The 20,254-nt window shown below is 40.6% G+C and overlaps 1 protein-coding gene across 2 annotated transcripts in view; it reads left to right on the forward strand.

Annotated features, from left to right (window-relative positions):
• Positions 1 to 20,254, forward strand: part of SLC47A1 (solute carrier family 47 member 1) — a 52,108-nt gene that overhangs the window by 9,958 nt on the left and 21,896 nt on the right. For both annotated transcript variants that reach the window (XM_074319508.1, XM_019757426.2), the window contains exons 2-6: positions 939 to 1,040; positions 2,562 to 2,630; positions 7,497 to 7,645; positions 8,542 to 8,584; positions 19,273 to 19,317. In XM_074319508.1, coding sequence (XP_074175609.1) covers positions 939 to 1,040; positions 2,562 to 2,630; positions 7,497 to 7,645; positions 8,542 to 8,584; positions 19,273 to 19,317 — 408 coding nt within the window. The remainder of the gene's footprint in view (positions 1 to 938; positions 1,041 to 2,561; positions 2,631 to 7,496; positions 7,646 to 8,541; positions 8,585 to 19,272; positions 19,318 to 20,254) is intronic.

The raw sequence follows: 20,254 nt of genomic DNA on the forward strand, positions 1-20,254 counted from the left end.
GACTAGAAGCTGTGTCACTGGGAACCCAAGAAAGATGGAGTATTGCCTGAGCTCAGAACAGAGGAGCCTGTTGCCCTTGAAGGACTGTGAGATGCTGTGTCCTAGCAGCAGCAGCAGCAGTGAAGCCTTGGGCTTCACTGTCCTCAGGAGTGGGAGTCAGATGAATCCCCTTCTTAGGCCACATAAGCCTCGTAGCAAAGAGGGGCTTTCCCAAGATGTACTGGACTGCCTGGGTCTGGCAGGGGATAGGGTAGGGTGGGACATGGTTTTAAATTAACTGAAGGAAATAAGGTAAGTGTCCAGATATGCAGCTAAAGCATTACAGAGCAATTCATTATGGTTCCTGGAACCTTGAAGAAGAATGGCTCAATGTTCCAGAAGCCGAATTTGCCCTCATATCTGAGCCTTCATCGAATTCAAGAATTAAAGGTGTTCTGCAGACTGGTAATGTTTCACCCCAAAATTCCAGATCCCACTGGTCTGGTTGGATGATCTCATTTCTGCCTCAGCTCCTCCTGTCTGTGGAATTTCTTGCTGGCTATTGGAGGCTGTATTCTTTCCAGACCTCACTAGGAATCTGGGTTAACAAGGGGTTTATCTTAGAAGGCAGCCTCTGAAATTTTCAGAGAAAATATATATGGGATCTATGACATGAGAATCTAAAGTGAAAAATGTAAAAATATAAAAAATTTAGAAAGCTAAGAACTTCACAAAAAACATTCTGATTACAAGTGAGCTTTTTAATATTTTTCAAGAAGCCCACCAGAAACCACACTTTTGCCTGTGAAATTTGGCAGTGCTCATTGAAAGTCGCATTTCTTTACTTCTAGTTAGAGTTGATTCAGAGAGGGTGGAGGTACCCCAGGAGCCGCACCCCTCTCCTTTGACTGTGATGGTTGGCATTCATATGTAACTCCTTGTTTTCTGTCTCTTCCCAGTTCTTGGCTCAGTTGATGGTATTTCTCATCAATTTCATAAGCTCTGTGTTCTGTGGCCACCTGGGGAAGCTGGAATTGGATGCTGTCACACTTGCAATTGCAGTACGTATAGGATTTTCTAACACGAATTTATGAAAGCCATCTGTATTAGTTTCCTCTAACTAGAATTACCACAATTTAGTGGCTTAAACAACGCAAATGTATTATCTTACAGTGCTGGAGGTCAGAGTCTGAAATGGATTTTACTGAGCTAAAATCAAGGTTTTGGGAGGGCTGCAATCTTAATCTCCTTTGTCACCTAACCTCACATATTCCCATGTTCTGGGGATTAGTACAGAAACATCTTTGAGGAGCTATTGTTCTGTCTAACAGATCAGCTAATTTGTAATCCATGCAGATCTGGCTCCCATTCTTGGTCCCACATCTGGAAGAATTGAAAAAGAGGGTTGAACTCTGACTTTAGAAGAAACTGTGACCCCTCTCACCCCCATGACTTGTCTGTCTCACTGAGAATCCTAATCCAGAATTGAACTGGAAGATTAAATCCTGTATCCTAATATCTAACCCTAAAACTAGGAGGAACCTCAAATCCTCTCTGTATCAAACTTGCAAAACTGGAGAGCTATGTCATTGACCTCTGCCAGGGGTTAACTGGCTAAGCATGGCCAAAATGGCTCAGTTAGCTAGGTGTTCCTAGAAAAATGGATTCAGTGGCCTTCAGCAAGTGCGTTCCTGTTCTCCTCAGCCTCCCGACTCCCCTTTGCTCCTACCCTGACAAGGCACACATTCACCTTACCTGCCTGCTCCCTCCAGCCATTTTGAGTTGTTATCTCTGAACTGTGCAAGACTACCCTGAACAAGTCCCCAGGTGTATACAGATTATCTTGCCTTCAGGAGGCAACATGGACAAACCCAAGCTTGATTATCCCTTTTGGTTTTTAATGTTTGGAAATTTGGGAGGAGACAGATATGCACTCAGCTAACCTCCAGCAGATTCTCCTCGGCCAAGGAAGTGCAAGAAAGCTGGAGCTTCTAGACTGTGCCCGGTGTGAGCTGTTGTCCCAGGACATCTCCCTGCAAACTCAGGTGGAGGTAGCAGGTTCCATACCAGACAGAGAGAGAGCATCAGATGCTCTCTCCCTGCCATGCCACTCCCTGGTTTTAGGGGTGTTTCCCTGGGCTCCTCAAAGCTCCAAGAATCCCAGTGTTGCTGACCCTGGTCAAGTACACCTGGAAGGTCAAGGCCTCTGGCACTAGCCTTGACTTTAGGATATTGTAACAGGCAATGCTTGGTCTTGAGCAAGTGGACTTACCCAAAAGTTCCACTGTGCCATGTTGCGTTCCTCTTAGGAAAGATTCACGTCCCTCTGACATTAAGGAGCAATATCTTAAGATTTATAAAAGAAAAGGTTAGGTAATAACCTATGGCCTATATTTTTCTTCCCTCTAAACATGTGCAAACTGGCCCAACAGATTTATGTAGGGACTCCATCCAGGCAGATAACAGAGTTGATTAAGTTGACTTTTTGGGTTGGCAGAGGCACCCTCTAGGCTCTGATCAATGCAGGGAATTTGCCTTCCTATATTTCTTCAACTCTGAGTAGCCTTTGCATTTATTTCCAGGTTATCAATGTCACTGGTATCTCAGTGGGATTTGGCTTATCTTCCGCTTGTGACACCCTCATGTCTCAGGTAAATGGACGCCCCGGGTCACTCTCGCAGTGACCCTGGATATCTCTCTCGAGTGTAGTTGGAAGAACCCCAATGGCAGGTAGAGTCGTGTGCACAAAGGGAGAAAATCAACAGAAAATCTTGCAGCATTTTGTCAGCTATCAATTTCAGTTCTTGCCTGCTTTCTTAGAAATGTGGCTGGATGTCTTTCGGGCTTGTGGAATAGTGTTTATCTGCATGACTACCTTATACTACATTTTGACCAAATACGGGACATTTTTATAAACGTCTCTTCTATCACTTTCCACACCATTGAGTATGGTATATTCCCATGGTTCTCAAACTTTAGTGTGCATCAGAGTCACCCGGGAGCTTGTTTAAACACAGGTTGGTGGGCCCCATCCAGGGGCATGCTGGTAAATGCTGAACAACCAGGTCTTGGGTGGGAGAGTGTTACGTAAAATTTCCCAAGGCTGAGAGATGAAAGAAAGAGGTTGACAACTCCATCATTATATCAAGTGTTTATTAAGGGAACATACAAAGGAAGGACATCTTGGGCAGTGGCAAGACGACGTGGATATCCTCCATATCACATAGCAGGCATTAAGGGATTATATAAGACAGGGCAGGATGGATAGGGATATTAGGGTAGGACTCACCCCAGGTAAGGGGAAAATGACTTACACGCTTGTCCAAGGCAGTACAATGGCCTGTTCTAGGAACCAGCACAAACCAACATGCTATGGAGCATGGGGAAGGGGTCAATCAGATAGTCTCTGAGGGGATTTAGGGGAAACAGTTTCTTATTTGTCCCAGATCTAGTTGGTGGGTCAGGCAGCAGTGACATCATGGAGTAGTCTCTTCTCTATATTTTACCCCTTGTGACCAGCTCTCACCATCTCACGTGCCCCCTCTTTCACAAGGTACCATGAGTGATCAGTGAGAGGCTTCGTTAGCAAGGAGGTAGCTTGCTTAGTCGTCAGTTGAACACATTAGGAACGTAATCCACGGCAACAATATAGACACATGCAAGAAAAAGAAAAAATTAAAAGAAGGAATCCAACTTTTGGTAACAATTTTTTCCATGATGTCCCTCGGGATCTGAACCAGTATGCTAGGTCACCTAGAATTGGGGGTGGGTCACTTAGGGCACTTACTTGAGTTTTCATGTGTTAACAAAGAAGAAATATTAGCAGATTCATCTAGTATAAAACACAGAGCATTTAGTTTGGGTGCCTCCCCACACCCACCTCCACCCTCCCACCCCCTACCCTCTGTAACTACTGGATGCCACAGGAACAGCAGAAGTCTAAGGTCAGAAAGACAAATATTTAGTAGGGACTTGAATTGGGAGGTCTTCTCCTTGTATGAGAATTACACTTGTACCCTAGTCTTTGAATGTTAATATGGCCTCAGCCTTGGGAACCTGGCCAGGCTGTGTAAACCATACATGTTGGCCAGGGGAGGTGTTGTTCTCTGGTGTAAAGAGCTGAATAGGAGGGGGAATATGGCAGGCCAGGACCCCTATAATAGCCCCTCTTTCAATGGTGCATGTATCAGTCCACGTATAGTGTGTCTCCATGGGTCCCAAAAGCATTAGGATGACAGGGTCTCACAGGACACTGAGCAGTTTCTTTCCATCCTGGAACATGAAGTAACTGACCCATCTGGCAGAACATCCCATTGCAGATTCCAGTCAATGATCCCTGGGCACTAGGGTGTCCATTTTCCCAGTGTACCCAATCTGCAGTGTCTACTGATGGGTCAGTTGCTAAGGTGGGTATTTTTGCCAAGACATCTGCTTCCTGATTACCTGGAGGTATGGATGCCTGTGGTCAGGGACATGGAAAACAAGATCTGTCTCTGGCTTTTGCAATTGAGCTGACTATCTTTCCACATCTCTTGTCCCCATAAAGGTTTGCTCATGATCACTCACCCCTCTGCCTCCCGCTGTCCAAGCCACAGAGTCAATCCTTTTAGTAGATAGACCCAACTGTCAGTACACAGGGTCAGTGGCCAAGGTTCATGCATGATTACCAACCACACCACTCTTAACTCAGTCCATTGGCTGCTGTGATTTGTTCCTGTTTCCATTCAGATAGTGTCAGTGGACGGCTGAATGGTGGACCATCCAGGTAGACATATTGCCCTTGTAGGGCAATCCATTTCATAAAGCTTAGAAAGGAAAATATTGACAGTTCCCAAGCCATCAGCCTATGGCATATAGGGCTATATGAATAGCCTTGAGAGAGCACTTGGAAGGTATATCCCAAGTGGGAAACACATTTTCTAACAGTTTCTTTGTTACTGTGAGGGCATTAGTCTTGCAGTAGGGGAAAGCTTCAACCCATTCAGAAAACACACACACAGCAATGAGAACATATTGACAACCCATACAACGTAAGTGGCGGTGGAATGAAGTCCAGCTTAAAGGCACTATGATGTATGAAGGAAAGCAAAAAAATGAAAAATGGGGTTTGCCAGGAAGTAGAGAAGAACCAAGCAGCTGTCTTGGGTTTCCCATGGCTCTGATGACTCATTTAATTTACAGCCATTGTTTACCTATCTTAATTTCTCTGATTCAGGAGCAGACTGTTGCCATGTTGGCAAAAACCTGGCAATGAGGGGTCATTATTGCAGAAATAGAATGGACTTCATCCACATATGCCACAATCTGATATTCAGGTTTAGTTCTTTTAGGTGCGCCTCAATTTTGATGACAGACATCTTATGTTAGGACATCTCAGGATTCTCTAGAATTTCACACAATTTCTGGAACTCTTATAACATATACAAATACAAAATAAAGGAGGCTCAATGTCATTTTTTTGGACAATGTTTCCCATGTAATTTCAACACATCAAATAAGCCTAATTAATTTAATATTTCTCTTTTATAAGGAGAGAAAACAAATCTTTTGAGGTATTCCAGGGGCCCTCCAGAACACCCCCAAGCCATTTCAAGGAAAAGGCTAATTTTATGTCAGCTTTCTCTTGATATTCAAATTAATGTACTTGAATAATTCAGCGTGATCACACAAAACTTCTTTTCTCAAGATTACTTTTCACAAACCTTCTATAATTTTCATTTTTTTACATTCATATTTTGTCCTGTTTTTCATCTTTCCCATTCTGAAACAACCAGCCTCACTTTAGGACAAAATTACTTTCCTTTCCCTCAAAAATATATTTCCATACCTTCTACCTTCTTTAACTGAAAACATGTATTATTTTCCTTTCATTTAATTAGCATTCTTAACCTCTAGATAGCTCAAAGACATCTCTGTTCTACTTAAGTCGAGAAACTTAAACTAGCTTGTATTTATTAAATATTAATCTTAGATCACATGAATTTGAAAAGCATTTGGGTTAGTTTCTATGTTTCTGAGAATTTTAGAGTAGTTAATCCTTACAAATGCTTGATTGTTTTTTAAGCCAATTAAACATAGCTCATTTACAAATTAGCAATACTCTCATAGGTAGAAAAATGCCCCACATCTACAACACATATGTATAGACACATATGAACATATAAACAGACACAAACAGACTTTGTGACCTCCACAAAATAAGAGGGATCTGTTCACAGGACCTTTCCTTCCTCCCACCTTTATCATACAGTCCCATGCTAAGTTGTGAACACTCTAATATCTTTTTCTAGTTTCAGTTCATCTTCCAATTTTCTAACTCTGGCTTCTGCCTCCAGCTGGGTGTTGGTGGCCAGCCAAACTGCCCATAAAAGAGGCCAGGCCACAGTTGCAGCCATGTGCTTTCCTTCCTTGCCACAGTGTGTAATGTGCATTTCTTCAAACAAAAGCACAAGATCAGCTGGCATTTTCAGGGCATCCCCGTACTCACATGACAGTCCACACAAATCCAGCAATGGGCCACTTCTTCCCACATGAAGGTCACGGCCAACCCGGGATTTCCCCTATGGATGCCTTTTTCCCAAGGCCCATTTCTTGGGTCTCCTGGCTGGCTCGCCAATTATTACATGTAAAATTTCTCAGGGCTGCGAGACCAAAGAAAGAGGCTGACAACTCCATAATTGTATCAAGTTTATTAAGGGAACTTACAAAAGAGGCGCATCTTGGGCTGTAGCAAGACGACATGGCAGTGTCGTCACACGACATGGCAGTTACTAAGAAGTTATATAGGACAGGGCAGGATAGATACGAATACTGACCTTCATCAGATAAGGGGAAAATGCCCTGCATGCTTACCTGGGGCATAAGGGAGGGGTCAATCAGACAGTCTTTGAGGGGATATTCAGGAAGTAATCTCTTTCTAGCCAGGATCTAGCTGGTGGGTCAGGCAGCAGTCAGGCAATGGTCACATCATGGCATAGTTTCTCCTCTACAGGAAGGGAAACACTCTGACTTGTTCTGTCGGCTGATTCCAATAGTATAAGTAACTCCCTCTGTAGCTGATTTCAAACTACCACACATGTCATTAAACAGGGACCTGGGAAGAGACGTGCACAGTTTGGCTTTGGTAAACCAATAGCAGCTGGCTCCAGCATACCACTGGTCCTACCCCCCAGAGTTTCTGCTTAGTGGGTCTGGGGGTGATATTGCATTTCTGACAAGTTTCCAGGTGATACAACCCTGACTATACATTAGAATCACATGAGCACTTTTAAAAATTATTGATATTTGTGTACTGCCCTGGACTAGTTAAATCCAGACTATTTTTAGTGGGACTCTACCATCAGTGTTTTAAAATTGTTTCCAGGTGATTCTAATGGACAGCCAAGTTTAAGAACTACTAACACCCAAAGAATGTGGCAGGTCTCTAGGGTGATTTGTCTCTTCAAGAGGAACAATTTGTGGGAGTAGTGGGGTGCCATTTCTGTGCTAATGGGTTTGTTTTGACTGTGTGTACCCAGACCTATGGTAGCCCCAACAAGAAGTACATGGGGATCATCCTGCAGAGGAGCTTGCTGGTGCTGCTTCTCTGCTGCTTCCCCTGCTGGGCGCTCTTCCTCAACACCGAGCAGATCCTGCTGCTCTTCAGGCAGGACCCAGACGTGTCCAGGTAAGACGGGCCATGCCACAGTGAGATTGGGTCCATCCCAGCGGAAAGATGCTCCCATCCAGGTTCAGTCTCTGGGAATTACAAAGGCCAGGAACAAGACCACACACACCAAGAGGGGGTTAAACCTACCTCAGCTGACTTCTACCAGGCCTTAGAGCTTTCCTCACCTGGCACCTAAGACCTAGACTTTCTCCTAGCCTGGGTGACTTCAAGGGTAAATAGTGTTGAGTGAAATAGGATTTGCAAACATCCTCCATGTGAGATTGTTGTTTGTGGTGTTTATTCATGGTTTTGTGATTATTGACCCTGGTTGATCTAAAAGCCACCTCTATGCTTTTAAAACCCATCCCTGCGTGGTCCCTTTTCCCTCCCAGCATTCTGTTTTAAATGGTCTGGGGTGCAGCCTAGGCATCAGTGTCTTTCAAATGTCCCCTAGATGATTCTAATGTGCCACCAGGTTTGAGACCCGCTGGTTTAGTTGATAAAGATTTATTTTAAAAGTCGTTGCCAAAGCAGCTTTGAACCTAGGGGACATTTGTCAAGAGACATTTTTGTTATCAGAACTGGTATTGGGGTGGCACTACTCGTAGAAGCCAGGGATGCTACAAACCATTTTAGGACACAGGATAGCTCCTCACAGCAGAGAATTATCCAGGTATTGTGCCAAGTTTGAAAAAATCCTGTCTTAGACTTAAAGACTTGGAGGAACAAAGAGAGATAATTTGAGTTATAAGATGGCAAGCTCTATTGTAAATTTTCACATTTGCTCCAGCAGTTTAAACCCATTAATTTAGAAAGAGCCACGAAAGTGAAATGCAGTTACAGTTGGTTTATCCTGCCTTCCTTTCCCTTGAAATGAAGACCTCCATCACTTTTTTTTTCTTTTCATTGTATAGGCTTACCCATACCTATGTCATGATCTTCATTCCAGCTCTTCCTGTAAGTTTTCAAGGGTTAAGAGGTTCCTTTCTTGAGGTTCACTGGTGAAAGGCAGATGAGATACCCATGACCCCAATGGATTTCCACATGTGATGTTGGCTCATTTAGGGAAGTGCAGTTTTAATTATGCCCATGAAAGATGCAAAGCTTAGTCCCTCAAGAAACACTAAAGTCAAGGCGACTCCAGTAGGCCATTGCCCTCAGCTCATATAGCTAGAGGGACCTCTAGGATCATCCATGGGGAGGACTTCAGACTTTTTTTGTGTGTATGGGTAAATTCTTCCCCATCTCAGAACACCTGAGGAACTTACTCTGAACCTTTAGACATTTTTTGTTTGCTGAATGTGATCACACAGAACCACAGTGTGTGTTAATGATTGACACAGTCATACATGGTCAATGAACAATCTAAGCTAATTTTATTCAGTTGGACAGAGTAGCTGTATAGTTATACACCGCTTAATGATGTTTTGGTCAATTATGGACAGACCACATATAAGATGGTGGCTCCATAAGATTATAATGGAGCTCGTGGGGGAGGAACAAACTTTCCTCTACTCTCAAGGTTCTTCTGGCTGGGCTAATAATCAAATAGACATAAGACAGATTAGCAAGAGAAAATAACCAAATTTCATACATACACATGTATGGGAACCCCACATACATGAGAGCCAGAGAGACCCTACATGTGGGAGAGGTTCAGAGACAGAAAGGGAGATCTAGGTATATAAGACATCCTGGGCTAGGGATGAGGTAATGCACCTTGGGGGTTCAAAGGGTCATTGCAGGGTGACAAGAAGAGCAGATGTTTAGTAAATAAAAGTTCTCTGCCTTATAGGTGGGTCAAAAAAGTTCACTGATAATCTTTTATTAAGGACAAGGCCCCTAATTCAAGTTTTTCTAGATAGTTAAAGGGAGGGGCAGAAGTTTCTCTTGAGCCTGAGGCTAAAATTGCCTTTAGCTTGAAACAATCTGCATATCACAGAGGCACATCTTTGTATGGTTGTTCTAAACCCCCACAGCTCCCTCCTCTGAAACTTCCCTGGAAATTTCACATTCCAGAAGTTGGGTTGGTAGATAGTTCTATACCTCATTAAACCAGTCTCAGTTTTGTGAAAAGTTTGGTTCAGTTAAACAGTTGTGTCTCATTTCTGGAGGCAGTTGTGCAGGTGGGCTCCCAAAGTTAAGCTTATGGTGCAAACAAGCACTCAGGTATTTAATAAGGAGGCATCTCTATGGAAGCAAAAGAAAAACAAAGGTTAATCGTTGCAGCAGATTATAATCTCAATTTCTGAGTTCTGAAGGCAGGCAGTCAAAAAGATTTCTAGATGTCTGTCTCAAGTCATCTTCAGGTGGAGTGAAGGCAGGCAGTAACAGTACGATATAGATTCTCCTGGTCCGCAGTTTGAATGTGTCTGGTGATCTTTCTGCAGCAGATACAAAGATTGTCCATAGATGATCTGTTGTGGTGGTTTCTCTGATGTCACATCAAGTTGTCCCACTGTAGCTTGCATGGCCTTGGGAAAAGGACAATTTCAATGATTCCAAGTCAATGGGTGGGAAAATTAAAGTGTTAGTTCAGAGTGTTGCAGCCGAGTATTTAAGAAAACTAGAAAAATTCAGGATCCAGTCCAGTTTATAGGTAGAAAATAAAAGAACTCAAAAGACGATGAATAGCACTAGAATCTAATATCCACAAAATATATTATAGCTTTTATTGAACATAATTTTCTCTCTAAAATTACCCTCATTTTTACCAAAGATATCCAAATTAAGACTAATTCATTTGCAAAATAATTCTAGCTTTAATAAACTTGTCCTGATTATTTGTATAAGCTCAGCAAGAATAGTAATTAACCACATAGGCTCTTTTAAATCTACTTTGCTGGAATTTTTCATAAGGAATCTTCAGATAGAACTTTGAAAGACCAAGAAGCCAAGTCACACATACCATCAGACTTTGCCTGCAATACCTATAGATTTGGGGTTAATTGCTCTCTTCTTGAGGTTCCCAACATATCCTGAGGTTCTTTCTTTGCATTTCCCAGGAAAGCAACCTTTGCTCCTAACCTGGAAAGACAGCTGTGAACCACGTAAGAAAGGTACTAGGTTGTTTTTCCAAGGGGATTTTATTAGCTTCCAAAGTCCATCTTAATTCCTTAAAGCTTTCTGGACATATCTAAGTCCATGCATGTCTTTCTCTAACATGACATTCCAGTCAAACCTTGGTGATAAAACCAGTTTCTCATTATGTCCTGTTATAAAGAGGACAAATTCTTATTGAATTTATGCAAACAAACATATTGCCATGAAAATAAAAATACCCACTCACTGAGTTTCTGAATTCTGGAGGAATCAGGTACAGAGAAAAAGATAAATGTTTCAGTTCTGTTTACAGAGGTGTAATTTGCCAAACTGCTGTAAGTTAGCTTCAGAGAAAGAAAAAGAATTCCTTATATCTGGAAAACCAAATATTTTAAAATGAGCAATATTTCAAATAAAAAGTCATAAAATTGTAACCTTTTTCATCAGTTCATTCAGTTCTGTGGAATTAAATTTATTCTGCATGAATCCAGTTTTTTGATTAGTTCTCTCAACTTTGCCTGATAATTAAGGCTGATAGGGTCAGTGATAATTCCAAGAAATTTGCAAGGCTGTCCATCAAGGTTCATAAAATTTGTTCAGTGAAGTGGGTGCCTCAATCATTAGAAATTGTGGAAGGTAAACCCCAAGTGGGAAACACATTTTCTAGCAGCTTCTTTGTCACTGTGAGGGCATCAGCCTTGTGGCAGGGGAAAGCTTCAAACCATCCAGAAAACACATACAACAACAAGAACATACTGATTACCCATAATAAGTAGCAGTCAAATGAAGTCCAGCTTCAATGCACTAGGAAGAATGAAGGAATGCAAACGACAACAAAATGCCAGGGAGCCTGAAAGAACCAAGCAGCCTTTTGGGGTTTCCCATAGCCCTGACGACTCATTTAATTTACAGCCATTGTTTACCCATCTTAATTTCTCTGATTCAGAAGCAGACTGCTGCTATGTTACAAGAGTATCAGGATGGCAAAAGTCTGGCAATGAGGGGTCATTTTTGCAAAAACAGAATGGACTTCATCCATATGTGCCACAATTGGATATTCAGGTTTAGTCATTTTAGTGTGTCCTTAAATGTTAATAACAGACATCTTATATCAGGACATCTCAGATTTCCAGCAATATATTTCTGGAAATATATTTCCCACATATATTCCCACATATATATTTCTGAAACATTTATAACATATATAAATACAAAAGAAAGAAGGCTAAATGTTATTTTTTATTTGACAATGTTTCCCGTGTAATTTCAACACACCAAAAATAAGCCTAATTAGTTTAATATTTCCCTTTGGTAAGGAAAGAAAACTAATCTTTTGAGGTGTTCCAAAGGCCCTTCTGAAATACCTCAAAGTTATTCTCAGGTCAAGTATTTATAATTTAAATTTTTGGAAGTTTGTCAAAATATATCAAGAAGTTTAGATATTTGGCTAAATAGGATCATATGCCATTATGAAGCAATACTTAATTATCCACTTAACCAAAGTGAAAATAGAAGACTTTAAACAAAAATACAGAATTTTACACAATTATTAGCAAAACTTAGTTCTTACTAATGAGGAAATTCAGTTTTCTTAAGTAATCAAAGACCTGGAAAAGGCAACATAAAACACAGAAAATTATTTTGAAAAAAACAGAATTTTTGCTTTCTAAGTAGAAAACTTTTTCACAATATCAGTAGCAGGCCAAAAGTGCTTTTAGCAGGAAGAGAAAACCAAACTCTAATTTTGCATCACCTTACTTTTGGTATTTATATTTACTTACTTGATTAAATTTATTTCAATCTTATTTAGCTTGACCTCACATAAAATTTTATTTTTCTCAAGATTCCTTTCTCACAAATATCCTACAGCTTTCCTTTTACATTCAGATTTTTGTCCTGTTTTTCCTCTTTCCCATTCTGAAATAATCAGCCTTACGTTAGCACAAAATGAATTTTCTTTCCTTCAAAAATATGTCTTCATGTCTCATACCTTTTTATTTTAAACCAAAACAGCTCCAGTTTTCCTTGTACACATAGTTGTTTTCCCTATTATTTATAATTTCTGTAGCTTTAATTATATATATTAGATTCGTAACCTTTAAAGACCTTAATTTCCAGTGAAAACTAAGAAATAAGCAATTGTGAACTGTTATATCAGTATTATTTAGATTGACATACTTATGAACATAGTTGATCATTTCTATAAATATATTTCCTCATAGCACAAAAAATTTTTTAATGTGACATAAGACATTTTTACTAATAGACCCAAATATCTTTAGTTTCTCTATAAGAAGCAAAAAGTATATAAACCTATGTTCAGTAATTAATATTTCATTATTTTATCTTATTTGGAAATGGTCTAGACATTCAATGAGTATCAGTTTTTTAATTTAGCTAGCAAAACTTTAAAGTTTCAAGTACCAAAGAGATTTAGAAAACCATTTAAATACATATACAAAATAATTATTGCTAAAGAATTAACCTAAAAGAAACTTTTTATCCCATTCACATTTATTTTACTTGCTCCTAACAATTAAATTTAGATTGCTTATGAAAATTTCATCATACCAAGTTATTTTTCTTGCAGACAAATTTTTCAACAGAGATAACATGAACTTATTTGATTAATGAACCAAGGTAGAATTAAAAATATTATTTAATGCTGATGATTCTAAAGATACGCCTATTTAACCAAACCAAACTCAAACCATCTTTAATATCAAATATTTTCCCAGATCACGAGATACTGAATAGCATTTGGGTTAGTTTCTGTTATATTTTTGAGAATTCTCATATAAGAACTTGTTTGTTGAAGCCAATTTAATATTGTAAATTAGCAATACCATTCAGTGATAGAAATATACCATATCTAGAGCAAACATACACAGATATACATAAACATACACATAAACGTAGGCAGAGATCTCATAGCTTTCATTTTAAAATGCTAGCTTTTGTGTCCCAGGTACAATTCAAAACTCAGAGAAAAAAACTGGATCCAAATTATGTTTCTAGCAGATGGACTAAGTTAAGATTTTGCTCAGATCACCAAAGTTTTGCATGCTGTAAGAATTCCTTTAAAGCCATTTTGAAATTAATTTATAATCAATCAAAAAATGCATTCCATTGTTTCCAAGAGGTCTGAGATCCTCTCCTTCAAGGGTAGACTTGTGAAAAAACACAAACAACAGAAAATGCAAAGTGAGTGTGCACAATACAGTTGGAAAGTTCAAAATGTAAAAAGAGTGGCTTCAGAACACCTGAATTTAAAGCAGCAGATTTTCCTAGAGGAAGATGGCTTTGGGACGGATCCTGAGCATGAGACATGTCTGGAGACAAAGATGGGGGAGGAGAAGACACAGTCTCAGATGCCATTTGACTTCTTACTCCAAGTCAGTAAACAAAGAATACGCAAAACAAGATTGACAGACAAATAACACACAAGTAAGATAGTAAATTGAGTACTCTCCCAATCAAAACTTAGACACAATTAGCTTCCAATTTGGCCAAACTTCTAATAAAAAAGTTATTAAATCTTTTCAAATATCTTCAAGTTTCAGCTGGGACAAACAGTAAATATTTCTGGCAGTATTAAATAATTCCATGGACCCAAGAGGACGCAAAGGTCACTATCTTCTATAGTTTTTACCTCTGATAGACAAAAGAAAGAACTGCCAGTTACCCAATGAGATGCAATGTGTATTTTCCACAATACAAACAGATAAAAGAGATATAATCAATTAAAGCTGACGTAACTTTAAAATAAAGCCCGTTTAAGCATTGCAATTTTCATAATCTTATCAATCGTTACATTTCCATATTCTTTTTTTTTAAACCACAATTATTTTTTTTTTTTAAAGATTTTTTTTTTTTTTATTGGGGAAGGGCAACAGGGCTTTATTGGGGGAACAGTGTGTACTTACAGGACTTTTTTTTTCCCCAAGTCAAGTTGTTGTCCTTTCGATCTTAGTTGTGGAGGGTGCCATTCAGCTTCAAGTTGTTGTCCTTTTAGTCTTAGATGTGGAGGGTGCAGCTCAGCTCCAGGTCCAGTTGCCATTGCTAGTTGCAGGGGGCGCAGCCCACCATCCCTTGCGGGAGTCGAACCGGCAACCTTGTGGTTGAGAGGATGCGCTCCAACCAACTGAGCCATCCAGGAGCTCAGCGGCAGCTCAGCTCAAGGTGTCGTGTTCAATTTTAGTTGCAGGGGGCGCTGCCCACCATCCCTTGCAGAACTCGAGGAATTGAACTGGCAACCTTGTGGTTGAGAGCCCACTGGCCATGTGGGAATCTAACCGGCAGCCTTCGGAGTTAGGAGCATGGAGCTCTAACCACCTGAGCCACCGGGCCTGCCCTCCATATGCTTCTAATCTAATTGTAGCCTGAGTCAGGGCTTTACCAATGGGTTTTGGTATCACAGTTAATGAATTCCAATATCAAAGAGTCCTGGAAATTTCTCTTTCCTATCTCCTGACCATTTTACTCTTGAATAAAAAGGCTTTGGGTCCCCAGCAAGGGGTCAAGCCAAGAACCCTGGCCTTGTTATGAATCTTTACTTGATTTAACTGGCTAACTGTTGTGCCAGATGATTGCTGGAGTGTAGCCCACCTTTCTGTCAGGTCTCATTGTAATCACTTCCTTCCAGTCTTTTAAATTTCTCCACACTGGGGTAAAGAGAGCAGTCTTGTTTGGAGCCCTTTAATTTTGGGGAAACAATGGAGGGTCAATTTAGCCCATTCAGACTTTGGTAGTGCTATATTAAAACCTTTGTTTTAAACCCATCAATGTATGTTTTATTGATCATTTATTACATATATAATATTATATATTAACATATAATATTATTAATATTATAATATTATATTATAACATTAACATATATAATATTATCATATGTATATCATATTATGCACACCCACACACGGTGCCAAAAAAATGTATACACATTGTAAGAAAGGAAAACTGTATTAAAATTGTAATACTCAATATATACTGATAACAAAAGATGAATACAAGTCATGTATATACACTTTTTGGCACCCCCAGATGTGTGTGTGTGTGTGTGTGTGTGTGTGTGTTTAATGAGCTAAAAATTTCCACCCTGCAGGGAGGAGTCCTATAACTCTCCTTTCTCTTTGTCCACCCTTATTTATTTAAAACAAAATCGATATCTCTTTTTGTTTGATTTGGAAGCTCTTGCTTTTTAAATGCACTTTTAAATGATCTAATCTAATGGGAACATTCACCATAATTGCCATTATAATTTTAGTTTATAATTTCCTTGAGGGCTGGCAGCAGTTTGGTAGGACCCCAGCTGTAAATGGAGTTTAGCCCACCTTTCTGTCTGGCCATATTTTAGAGCTTCCAACCTGACAGTTACCAAACTGAGTTCTTAGGACATAAAAAATTTAGGTTGTCTTTCAGTAAGATTTTGCCATTCTGTTTCTTTCACTTTTCTTCTTAAGTGCAGTACAATTGTACTTCCAATGTCCTAATATATATTTTTAACAATATCTGCAAATGTCTGAAGGCAAATAGGAGGGGGTCTGAGTGGTCCTTGATTTTTGTTTTAATTTCTGTCCTTCCATCTTAATAAAGGAATCTTAATGACTAGCTATTATAACAATATGAGAGTTCTGGGAAAAACTTCTTTCTCTTCAGTTTAGAAGTTTTCTTCCAATTAAAAGGATCCATCATCTGGCCTTGATGAGTTGGATCTTAATAGAGAATCAAACCAATCCTAGGGATGCAAGCGGCATCCCTAAAGGAGAGTGGAAAAAAGATGCAGCCCTCACAAGAAAGTTCACTCCTAGATTTAGTCTAAGAAAGATGAGGAGCTCTGTCTTTAAACAGCTGTTCCAAAACACAGGGAATCAACTGCTTTCCCCCCTTAAACAGAATAAGGTTTAAGATTTCCTAACTTTGGATCAACAGCCTATTTGGTTGCCTGCCAGATGCATAAGCATCCTCCAGCTGTCACACATAATAGACCATCTCTAAGAAGAACAGGATAGGCATACCACACTCCCTTCAGGGCTTTTCCTGGCAGGACAGAGAGCAAGGTGCGCTTTGGCAAGTGTACCTTCTGGATGGTGGAAGCCAGAGACAAAATATTCTCACAACCATAAGGCCAAGCTCTTAGGACATTAAAAAAAGATGAAAAGAAAGAAACCAGACAGAGACAAAGAAAAACAAAACCCATGAGTACTCATACCAAGTAACCAAGAGTCGCTAGTCCAAGAAACTGGTTTCACAAATATTTTCTCCTATCAATCTAAATTCAGAAGAGAGAAAAAGATTCTTACCACTTTCGCTTCCACCAGATCCGGCAGACAAAGATCTAAGGGTATGCTGACATGAAAAGAATCCTTACATTCTGCCAGCCTGTGTCAGATACCGCAGGATATCCTCATCTACAGCAGCCTCATGGGGAAGTGGGGGTTTCAGCCAGTGAGTTTATCCTGCTCACAGCGCCAACTATGGGGGAGGAACAAATTTTTCTCTACCCTCAAGGTTCTTCTGGCTGGTCTAATAATCAAATAGACATGAGACAGATTAGAAAGAGAAAATAACCAAATTTAATACATATGCATGGATGGGAACCCCACATACATGAGAGTCAGAGACACGCCACATGTGGGAGAGGTTCAGAGACAGAAAGGGGGATCTAGGTATATAAGACATTCTGAGCCAAGGATGAGGTAAGCTGCTTTGGAGACCTCAAAGGGTCATTGCAGGATGACAAGAAGAGCAGACGTTTAATAAATAAAAGTTTTCTCTGCCATATAGGTGAGTCAAAAATGTTATCACTGATAATCTTTTATTAAGGGCAAGGCACCTAATTAAAATTCTTCCAGGTAGTTAAAGGGAGAGGCAGAAGTTTCTCTTAAGCCTGATGCTAAGTTGCCTTTAGCTCAAAGCAATCTGCATACCACTGCGGCACATCTTGGGATGGCTCATTCTGAACCCCCACAAGCTGAAAAATTCCTATCATCTAGTGAAGTTGTAGCTGTCCTAATGTTGTAGCACAACACATTACACAAATACCATTGTGTTACAATTGTCCACTGTATTCATTACAGTAACGTGCTGTACAGGTTTGTAGCCTAGGAGTGGTAGGGGAACAGAATTTGTCACCCCCAAATATCTCTTTGGCATAAGGGCTATTTTAGTTTGGTTAATTTTAAGAAACAGCAGATAAGGGAGAATCTCTGACAACCAAGTAGAAGTTACTCTCCATAAAAGCTACTTACATTTGTAAGTGAAAGCTCCAATTGTAAGGGTGTCTTCCTGGCGTGTCAGGTAGAGGGGGAATGACCTTATCTCCAGAAACTCTTATCAGTGCAGAAGACAAGGACCTAAATCTGCACAACTTGATTGTGCTTTTCCTGGTCACCTCCCATAACTGACTCCCCCACCCCCAACATCTTCTCTTGTCTTCAACTGAAGATGGTGGGTTCAGCCAGTTTGGTGAGTTACTCCTGGGTCTCTCCCACGTGTACAGGAGGTACACGTGCTATTAAACTTTTGTTTGTTTTTCTCCTGTGACTCTGTCTTTTATTACAGGGATGTCTCAGCCAAGAACCCAGAAGGATTAGAGGGAGAATTATTTTTCCTTCCATACAGAACAATAGGCTACATCATAGAGCCTAGGTGTGTAATGGGCCACACCATCTAGGCTTATACATATGCACTCTGATGTTTACAGAAGGATGAAATTATCTAAGGAAGCATTTCTGAGAATGTATCTCTTTCATTAAGCGGTGAATGACTATTAGTTTGCTAGGGCTGCCATAACAAAATACCACAGATTGGGTGGCTTAAACAACAGAAATCTATTTTCTCACAGTTCTGGAAGTCAGAATTCCAAGACCAAGGTGTCACAGGGTTGGTTTTCTCTGAGGCTTTTCTTCTTGACCTGCAGACAGCCGCCCTCTTGCTGCCTCTTCACATGGTCATCCCCCTGTGTGCATGCATCTTTTGTGTCTCGTCTTCCTATAAGGACACTAGTCCAATTGCATTAGGGCCCAACCTAATGGCCTCATATTAACTTAATTACATATTTAAAGACTTCATCTCCAACTACAATCACATCGGGGGTTAGGGCTTCAACATATGAACTGGTGTGAGGCACAATTTAGCCCTTAAAAGTAGCCATCTGCCCCCATAATTGGTACTGTGGTCTTTAATTTGTCTTGAGACTTTAAAAAGCTTAATATTGTTTAATTATTCCACCAAATAGTACTAGCCTAGGCTATAAAAGGAGGCATCCCCCTAGAGTTTGCCTAGGGGCTTCCTTTATAGCCCAGGACCCCACTACCACCACCACCAAGAGTCCTTGCCATGCACCCAAGAAAACTGCACTCCTAGACCCCGGGGATGCTTAGATCATGTTCGTTCATAAAAGAGATGTTTGGGACACTCAGCCTTAGACACCCCTAGTCCTCCCTCCTCTTCCCCCCTGCCCCTGACCCGACTCAGATGATACACCTCTGTGGCTCCTTGGGGGAGCAGAGGGCAGCCAAGCTAAGGACAGTGGCTCTTAGCTTCCTCTGTGTGGCCAGGCCAAAATGTTAACATTTATCTCTCTTGTTCTCTTGTAGGCAACCTTTCTTTATACACTGCAAGTTAAATATTTGCTCACCCAGGTAATACAGACTTTCCTTTTTCTTTGTGGTCCTAATGGGAGTTTACACCTGTCAGAGATTGGGGACCCTGAAAATATTCAGGGATGTGGGAGGGCAGGGTGAGGACCTCGTCTGCCTGGAGCCAATGAAATACATTCCCCGTGTTGTACATGCAAGACTTTGGTGTGGAGAGGTGTGTTAAGTGATATCTAGCAAAGGTCACATTATTATTGGCTTTGGAAATTTCTGATCTGATTCCTACTTGTAAATATTGTCATTGGCAGGATGGGGTTAGAGCCCTAGTATTCTTTGGCTTTGTGCTGTCACTGGCCCCTGGAAGTAAGAGAGCGCCCGTCAGGCTCCAGGGAGCCAAGCTCTCATCTCTGTCTGAAAGGGCCTGTCTGAAAGCGTCCACTTTCCTCAGTGGGGACATGAAAGCTCAAATTGTAAGAATACCTCATGTCAGTCAGAACCCTTCAGTGACTAAAAGCAATGGCCAAAGACCCAGGGCTGCTCTGGCTTGGTAGGTATGGATTTATGATGCCAGAAGGTGAGGGATGTCAACTTCCTTCCAGATGAATCCAGGTAAAGGAGGGTACTGGGGAATGGGTCATGGCCATGTCAGCAGGTTCTCAGGGCCTAGGTAACAGTGGGGGAGGGAGAGGAGAGAAGGGAGGAAGTTTCTGCCTATCTAATGTTCTTAAAATTAAGATAGTACCCTATTAACAAGACAACAGTATTTCAAATCTTTTTTAGTACCACAATTATAGACTTGAAATGTCTGTAAAGGAGTGAAAATCAGCATGTCTGAGCCCTAGGCTGTCTTCTTGAGTCTATAACCTTGTCTGAAGCTGTGTAGAAGCCTCAGCACAGTGTGGGGCCTTCCCCTGATTCTCAGTCTTCCAACAAACATGGAGTCTCCTAACATCAAGCTCTAACTTGATCTAGTGAGGAGAGT

This window comes from Rhinolophus sinicus, linkage group LG15 (genome assembly GCF_036562045.2).
Source record: "Rhinolophus sinicus isolate RSC01 linkage group LG15, ASM3656204v1, whole genome shotgun sequence".
NCBI lineage: Eukaryota > Metazoa > Chordata > Mammalia > Chiroptera > Rhinolophidae > Rhinolophus > Rhinolophus sinicus.